The 9,110-nt window shown below is 40.7% G+C and overlaps 1 protein-coding gene across 1 annotated transcript in view; it reads right to left on the minus strand.

The window, feature by feature from the left end:
- The window catches only part of LOC106567919 (calmodulin regulator protein PCP4), a 29,571-nt gene extending 21,974 nt beyond the window's left edge, over positions 1-7,597 (minus strand). Inside the window, exon 1 of the mRNA XM_014137811.3 lies at positions 7,479-7,597. Coding sequence (XP_013993286.1) covers positions 7,479-7,487 — 9 coding nt within the window. The 5' untranslated portion in view covers positions 7,488-7,597. The remainder of the gene's footprint in view (positions 1-7,478) is intronic.
- Between the last annotated feature and the right edge of the window lie 1,513 nt (positions 7,598-9,110).

A 9,110-nucleotide genomic window follows, 5' to 3' on the forward strand; every position in this document is an offset into this window, starting at 1 on the left:
TTTAATTATTTATTCACAGAGCCCCTCTAAAGCCTTGGCCTTGATTCTTTATGGGCATATAAATCCATCATGGAGATGGGAAGCTAGCGAATGTCTTATGTGCTGCAAGATCCCACTTTGTAATGTCTTATTGAATCACATTTTATTTGTCACTTGCTTCGTAAACAACAGGTGTAGACTAACATTGAAATGCTTACTTACGGATGTAAAGATATATTTTTTCAATAATAACACACGGAACAAATACACAATGAGTAACAATAACTTGGCTATATACACGGCGTACCAGTACTGAGTCGATGTGCAGGGGTACAAGATAATTGAGGTAGATATGTACATATAGGTAGGGGTAGAGTGATCTTATTTATAAGATCCTGTGTTCATGCAGTACCATAGAAACCTATATAAACCATGAGCAGGGAGAATCATTGTCAGATGTGTGCTCTGTGACGTACAGTATGATCTCATACCTCAGTGTATTTTCTATTTGTATTTATTATGGATCCCCATTAGCTACTCTTTCTGGGGTCCAACAAAATTAAGGCAGTTTATACAATTTTGAAAACATTACAATACATTCACAGATTTCACAACACATTGTGTGCCCTCAGGCCCCTACTCCACCACATATCTACAGTACTAAATCCATGTGTATGTATAGTGCGTGTGTTAGTGTGTGTGTGTGTGTGTGTGTGTGTGTGTGTGTGTGTGTGTGTGTGTGTGTGTGTGTGTGTGTGTGTGTGTGTGTGTGTGTGTGTGTGTGTGTGTGTGTGTGTGTGTGTGTGTGTGTATCTGTGCCAATATGTGTGTTGCTTCACAGTCCCCATGTTGCATAAAGCGTTTAAAAAAAATCTGTTTTACAAATCTAATTTTACTTCTTGCGTCAGTTACTTGATGTGGAATAGAGTTCCATGTAGTCATGGCTCTATGTAGTACTGTGTGCCTCCCATAGTCTGTTCTGGACTTGGGGAGTGTGAAGAGACCACTTGTGGCATGTCTTGTGGGGTATGCATAGGTGTCCGAGCTATGTGCCAGTAGTTTAGACAGACAGCTCGGTGCATTCAACATGTCAATACATCTCATAAATAAAAGTAATGATGAAGTCAATTTATCCTCCACTTTCAGCCAGGAGAGATTGACATGCATATTATTAATATTAGTTCTCTGTGTACATCCAAGGGCCAGCCGTGCTGCCCTGTTCTGAGCCAATTGCAATTTTCCTGAGTCCTTTTTTGTGGTACCTGACTACAAGACTGAACAGTAGTAAAGGTGCTACAAATCTAGGGCCTGTATGTAGGACCTGCCTTGTTGATAGTGTTGTTAATAAAGCGATGCTCTGCCTTCTTATAGACAGACTTCTCCCCATCTTAGCTACTACTGCATCAATATGTTTTGACCATGACAGTTTACAATCTAGGGTTACTTCAAGCAGTTTAGTCATCTCAACCGGCTCAATTTCCACATTATTTTTTACAAGATTTATTTGAGGTTTAGGGTTTAGTGAGTGTTTTGTTCCAAATACAATGCTTTTATTTTTAGAAATATTTAAGGCTAACTTATTCCTTGCTACCCACTCTGAAACTAACTGCAGCTCTTTGTTGAGTGTTGCAGTCATTTCAGTCGCTGGAGTAGCTGACGTGTATAGTGTTGAGTCATCCGCATACAGAGACACTCTGGCTTTACTCAAAGTCTGTGGCATGTCGTTAGTAAAAATTGAAAAAAGCAAGGGGCCTAAACAGCTACCCTGGGGAATTCCTGATTCTAACTGGATTATATTTGAGAGGCTTCCATTAAAGAACACCCTCTGTGTTCTGTTAGACAAGTAACTCTTTATCCACATCATAGCAGGGGGTGTAAAGCCATAACACATACGTTTCTCCAGCAGCAGACTATGATCGATAATGTCAAAAGTTGCACTGAAGTCTAACAAGACAGCCCCCACAATCACTTGATCATCAATTTCTCTCAGCCAATCATCAGTCATTTGTGTAAGTGCTGTGCTTGTTGAGTGTCCTTCCCTATAAGCACACTGAAATTCTGTTGTCAATTAGTTTACTGTGAAATAGCATTGTATATGGTCAAACACCATTTTTTCCAGAAGTTTACTAAGGGTTGATAACAGGCTGATTGGTTGGCTATTTGAGCCAGTAAAGGGGGCTTTACTATTCTTGGGTAGCGGAATGACTTTAGCTTCCATCCAGGCCTGAGAACACACGCTCTCTAGTAGGCTTAAAATGAAGATGTGGCAAAAAGGAGTGGCAATATCGTCTGCTATTATCCTCAGTAATTTTCCATCCAGATTGTCAGACCCCAGTGGCTTATCATTGTTGATAGACAACAATCATTTTTTTCACCTCTTCCACACTGACTTTACGGAATTCAAAAGTGCAATTCATGTCTTTCATAATTGTCATCACAATTACATTTTGGTTGATGTCGACTTAATGTTGCACTAAAGACCGGTAGCTAACACAACTAGAAAGCCAATCCAAAACCCAGGTGTGTTATGTGTTTTCTACTCAATGTGTTTTATTTCAATTTTTTTATTTAACTAGGCAAGTCAGTTAACCTGTTAGGGCTAGGGGGCAGTATTGACACGGCCGGATAAAAAACGTACCCGATTTAATCTGGTTACTACTCCTGCCCAGTAACTAGAATATGCATATAATTATTGGCTTTGGATAGAAATCACCCTAAAGTTTCTAAAACTGTTTGAATGGTGTCTGTGAGTATAACAGAACTCATATGGCAGGCCAAAACCTGAGAAGATTCCATGCAGGAAGTGGCCTGTCTGACAAGTTGTGTTTCATCTTGGCTCTTTTTATTGAAGACTGAGGATCTTTGCTATAACGTGACACTTCCTACGGCTCCCATAGGCTCTCAGAGCCCGGGAAAAAGCTGAACGATATCGAGGCAGCCTCTGGCTGAAACACTTTATCGCGTTTGGCAAGTGGCCGATCAGAGTACTATGGGCTTAGGCGCGTGCCCGAGTCGACCCCATGCTTTATTTTCTTTCGTCTGTTTACCTAAACGCAGATTCCCGGTCTGAATATTATCGCTTTTTTATGAGAAAAAAATTGCATAAAAATGGATTTTAAACAGCGGTTGACATGCTTCGAAGTACGGTAATGGAATATTTAGAAGTTTTTTGTCACGAAATGCGCCAAGCTCGTAACCCTTATTTACCCTTTCGGATAGTGTCTTGAACGCACGAACAAAATGCCGCTATTTGGATATAACTATGGATTATTTTGGACCAAACCAACATTTGTTATTGAAGTAGAAGTCCTGGGAGTGCATTCTGACGAAGAACACCAAAGGTAATAACATTTTTCTTATAGTAAATCTGACTTTGGTGAGTGCTAAACTTGCTGGGCGTCTAAATAGCTAGCCCTGTGATGCCGGGCTATCTACTGAGAATATTGCAAAATGTGCTTTCACCGAAAAGCTATTTTAAATTTGGACATATCGAGTGCATAGAGGAGTTCTGTATCTATAATTCTTAAAATAATTGTTATGCTTTTTGTGAACGTTTATCGTGAGTAATTTAGTAAATTCACCGGAAGTTTGCGGCGGGTATGCTAGTTCTGAACGTCACATGCTAATGTAAAAAGCTGTTTTTTTATATAAATATGAACTTGATTGAACAAAACATGCATGTATTGTATAACATAATGTCCTAGGTGTGTCATCTGATGAAGATCATCAAAGGTTAGTGCTGCATTTAGCTGTCTTCTGGGTTTTTGTGACATTATATGCTAGCTTGAAAAATGGGTGTCTGATTATTTCTGGCTGGGTACTCTGCTGACATAATCTAATGTTTTGCTTTCGTTGTAAAGCCTTTTTGAAATCGGACAGTGTGGTTAGATTAACGAGAGTCTTGTCTTTAAAATGGTGTAAAATAGTCATATGTTTGAGAAATTGAAGTAATAGCATTTCTAAGGTATTTGAATAACGCGCCACAGGATTCCACTGGCTGTTACGTAGGTGGGACGATTTCGTCCCGCTGGCCCTAGAGAGGTTAAGAACTAATTCTTATTTTACAGTGACGGCCTACCCCGGCCAAACCCTCCCCTAACCCGGACGACGCTGGGCCAATTGTGCACCGTCCTATGGGACATCGAATCAAGGCTGGTTGTGATACAGCCCGGGATGGAACCAAGGTAGTGTAGTGATGCTTCAAGCACTGAGATGCAGTGTCTTAGACCGCAGCGCCACTCAGGATCCCACTGGGTAGGGTTGCCTGGGAAGGCTTCCCTCACCCACACACTGAGGCAGCCACTGACCGAGCCTCTCCATTGGACCACCTATCCAAGCAGAGTGTGTACCAGGAGAGAGAGGGGGCAGCTGTAGAGAGAGGAGGGGGCAGCTGTTGAGAGGGAGGGGTGGGGGGCTGCTGTAGAGCTAAGAAGACTAGCCTCATCTGCCACTGCCGCGGCCAGCCAGTCTGTCTGTCTGTCTCTCTCTCTCTCCCTGTCTGTCTCTCTCTCCCTGTCTGTCTCTCTCTCCCTGTCTGTCTCTCTCTCCCTGTCTGTCTCTTCTTCTCTGTCTGTCTCTTCTTCTCTGTCTCTCTCGGCCAACTGCTGCTGGATTCCATTGACAGAAAGCAATTGTGTTGCGCGAGGCCAACTGTACTAGCCTATACACCGGGCAAGCTACCCAAAAAAATGCAGCTCAATTGTTTCTAAGATTGGCCCATTGTTCTGAGGGAACGAGACAGTGATAAGGTCCCAGATTGGGGCCTCACTTATTTCCATTTCCCCCTGCTCTGCAATGACAGAACAGAATGTATTATTTCAATGGGTCAGCGGTATGCCTTGAATTATTCAGTGACTGTAGGATGTGTTCTTTTCCAGTGCTCAGTGCAGTGTTTGCATATACTGGATTCTGGGATGGCTTGTTCTGTTTTTCTCTAGCAGTGTAATAAGCACAGAGACCAATTGCCTTCAGCTGAGACATGATGGTTATAGACATGGTTTTTATGGCTTAACTGAACTGACTGATGCATTCGGTTGATTGGCAGACTTTGTGTCTAGGTCAATATCACTCCCGCTTCAACTAACACATATACTATTCATGCTGGATTAAGCATTCATTTCCATGTCATAGCTCAACAATCTTGTTTATCAAAGGATTCTCACACAGGTAGAATATTCCCTTATGTAGGCCGCTCTCTCTCTCTAAGTAGTTCTGAATACCTCAAATGCAAAATATTAAATGAGAAGACTACATGATTGAGTAGGCCTTTACAGTATGACAACAACCGTTAAATAAAGACTGCATAAAACATTTTGACTAGCCCCCCTACCTCTGCGGAAGCACAGTTCCCGCTCAGCCCAGTCAAAACTGTTCGCTGCTCTGGCACCCCAATGGTGGAACAAGCTCCCTCACGACGCCAGGACAGCGGAGTCAATCACCACCTTCCGGAGACACCTGAAACCCCACCTCTTTAAGGAATACCTGGGATAGGATAAAGTAATCCTTCTAACCCCCCCCCCAAAAAAAAATAAAAAGATATAGATGTACTATTGTAAAGTGGTTGTTCCACTGGATATCATAAGGTGAATGCACCAATCTGCAAGTCGCTCTGGATAAGAGCGTCTGCTAAATGACATACATGTAAATGACTATATATGGCTCTTTACAGCAACAGCGGCCATTAGACAACCTGCTTCCGATTTCCCGGAATATTTGTATTTTGCGTGTGGAACGCCTGGAGCGGAATGCTGGTTTGTTCTTCTGTGATTTCTGCCAGATTAGAGGCCATATGAAACTGTAACCATTCAACAAAAGTCTTCAGTTATTATGTAACCACGTAAATTAATGTTTCCTCTTGTCATTGGGCTAATTGACACAGTTCATAATCCTAGTATTTCCTCACTTAAGTATAGAGTTAGTCAGATGATGTATGGTTATCTCTTCTAACAATACATTAAAATCATAATGCACCAGAAAACAAATGTGGAGCTGCTGCTGCTGCTGCTGGGCTGCAACCTGGCCTCAAGGGTAGACATAACATAGTAAAAAGTAAATCTGTTTCCCTCCATTTAGTATGCTATGTTAGGTTTTGTATGGTATGCATTAATTTGTGGATGTCTCATCCATTTCGTATTATTTGTTATGAATTACAATTTGTATGATATCCCACTGGGCTCAGACGTCAGTTCAATGTATAATTTGATTTACATTTGGTTGAGTTGTCAACTAATGTGATTTCAACATGATATAAAAATAAATTGTGTTATATGCCTACCTGTCCACCTTGACCAACCACACTTCTTTCATTTTTGCCGTAAAAACTTCTTCAGGATCGGTGTCCTTTCCACGGGACGATTGAGCTAACGTAGGCTAATGCGATTAGCATGATGTTGTAAGCAACAACAAAATTTCCCAGGACATAGACATATCTGATATTGGCAGAAAGCTTAAATTCTTATTAATCTAACTGCACTGTCCAATTTACAGTAGCTATTACAGTGAAAGAATACCATGCTATTGTTTTAGGAGCGTGCACAATTTTGAAAATGAAAAGTTATTAATAAAACAAATTAGGCACATTTGGGCAGTCTTGATACAAGATTTTGAACAGATATACAATGGTTCATTGGATCAGTCAAAAACTTTGCACATACTAAACTGCACCTGGTCTGAATATAATACATTATGGCCTTTCTCTTGCATTTCAAAGATGGTACAAAAAATACAAAAGAACGGTTGTTTTTTTCTTTGTATTATCTTTTACCAGATTCATTGTGTTATATTCTCCTACATTCCTTTCACATTTCCACAAACTTCAAAGTGTTTCCTTTCAAATGGTACCTTGAATATGGATATCCTTGCTTCAGGTCCTGAGCTACAGGCAGTTAGATTTGGGTATGTCATTTTAGGCAACAATTGGAAAAAAGGGGCAGATCCTTAAGAGGTAAAAGTAACCTTCTGTCTTAGGTAACTGTAACAAATGTGATATACTGTATCATACTATTTTGAGCATCCTGGATTTACGTTTACTATGTTACGTCTAGTCTATGAGACCAGGTCTGGAATTGTGTTTACTTTAAGGTGTCTACCCTACAAAGATAAGCACGCAGGCTACATTTCCAAAGCTATATTTCCAAAGCATGCATCATTGTATAAACAAACTGAACAAAAAATTCCACATAAGGACAAAAATGACCAGTGGTGGTTCAGAGCGGACCGTTTTGGGTTGGTTTACCGGGAGTTGGATAATAAATCATTTTAGATCGGCTGGACTTCACTGACACTTGCTTATATTCTAGCGAAACGATTACTATCGTTGCCATAGCAGAAACTACAAACTATTTATTTTATTTCACGCTGTATCCCAATTGGCTACTTTGACAGGATTTGTTTGCCCTCCGTTTGAATACTGAAATTAGCAGCAGCACACTATCCATAGATTCGTTTATTAGCCTACGCTATTATGAAAGCGATAATTGAAATAAAGCAGGTACACCTACCTCACTCATGATTCCTAAGTGTTGTAGTGTGGCAGCTAGGATGATTCCAGTATTTGATATACAGTTGATGTACAGTTGTCACTGGTACGAAGTCCTGTCCACGATGCCTTGGATCCGTTATAGAGGGGAGGTTTTATACTACGCGAGTAAATCTTACATGTCATCACGTTTCCATTAAACCAATAGGAATGCCGTCGGCACTATCTCAAATCACCACTCAGAGCTAAAACACGCATTATAGTCGCACGTATAGACGGCATTATCAAGTTATTGTCACCTCAGCTGATTGTTAGATTAAACAAACCAATACCACTTCTGTTGCCACAGCACAGTGTAGACGACACATCAAAGCTACCCAGGTGTTTTCATGAAATGCAAAGCAACTAATGTCATCCGATGTTAATGGCACTTCAAGTTGTATAGGAAATGTGTTATAGCAACACATTTAGCCTTAATATGTGGGAAGACAGCTTTGCTCTGACCAACATAGCTGTAGGAAGTAGGGGTTCTGAGAGTGCTGCAGTACAGCTGAAAAATCACAATCAAAAAAGTATTAATATAAAAATATTTTTAAAAAATTGTTGTTATTTTTTTACTATTTTCTACATTGTAGAATAATACTGAAGACATCAAAACTATGAAATAACACATATGGAATAATTTAGTAACCAAAAAAAGTGTTAAATCAAAATATATTTTTGATTTGAGATTCTTCAAATAGCCACCCTTTGCCTTGATGACACCTTTTTTTCCTTTTTTTCACCTTTATTTAACCAGGTAGGCAAGTTGAGAACAAGTTCTCATTTACAATTGTGACCTGGCCAAGATAAAGCAAAGCAGTTCGACACATACAACAACACAGAGTTACACATGGAGTAAAAAAGGCCATGGTGGCGAAGTACATACAATATAGCAAGTAAAACACTGGAATGGTAGATTTGCAGTGGAAGAAAGTGCAAAGTAGAAATATAAATAATGGGGTGCAAAGGAGCAAAATAAATAAATAAATACAGTAGGGGAAGAGGTAGTTGTCTGGGCTAAATTATAGATGGGCTATGTACAGGTGCAGTAATCTGTGAGCTGCTCTGACAGCTGGTGCTTAAAGCTAGTGAGGGAGATAAGTGTTTCCAGTTTCAGAGATTTTTGAAGTTCGTTCCAGTCATTGGCAGCAGAGAACTGGAAGGAGAGGCGGCCGAAGGAGGAATTGGCTTTGGGGGTGACCAGTGAGATATACCTGCTGGAGCACGTGCTACAGGTGGGTGCTGCTATGGTGACAAGCGAGCTGAGATAAGGGAGGACTTTACCTAGCAGGGTCTTGTAGATGACCTGGAGCCAGTGGGTTTAGCGACGAGTATGAAGCGAGGGCCAGCCAACGAGAGCATACAGGTCGCAGTGGTGGGTCTTGGCATTCTCTCAACCAGCTTCATGAGGTAGTCTCCTGGAATGCATTTCAATTAACAGATGTGCCTTCTTAAAAGTTAATTTGTGGAATTTCTTTCCTTCTTAATGCGTTTGAGCCAATCAGTTGTGTTGTGACAAGGTAAGGGGGTATACAGAAGATAGCCCTATTTGGTAAAAGACCAAGTCCATATTATGGCAAGAACAGCTCAAATAAGCAAAGAGAAACGACAG

The sequence above is a fragment of the Salmo salar genome, chromosome 13 (genome assembly GCF_965601325.2).
Source record: "Salmo salar chromosome 13, fSalSal1, whole genome shotgun sequence".
NCBI classification, from domain to species: Eukaryota; Metazoa; Chordata; class Actinopteri; order Salmoniformes; family Salmonidae; genus Salmo; species Salmo salar.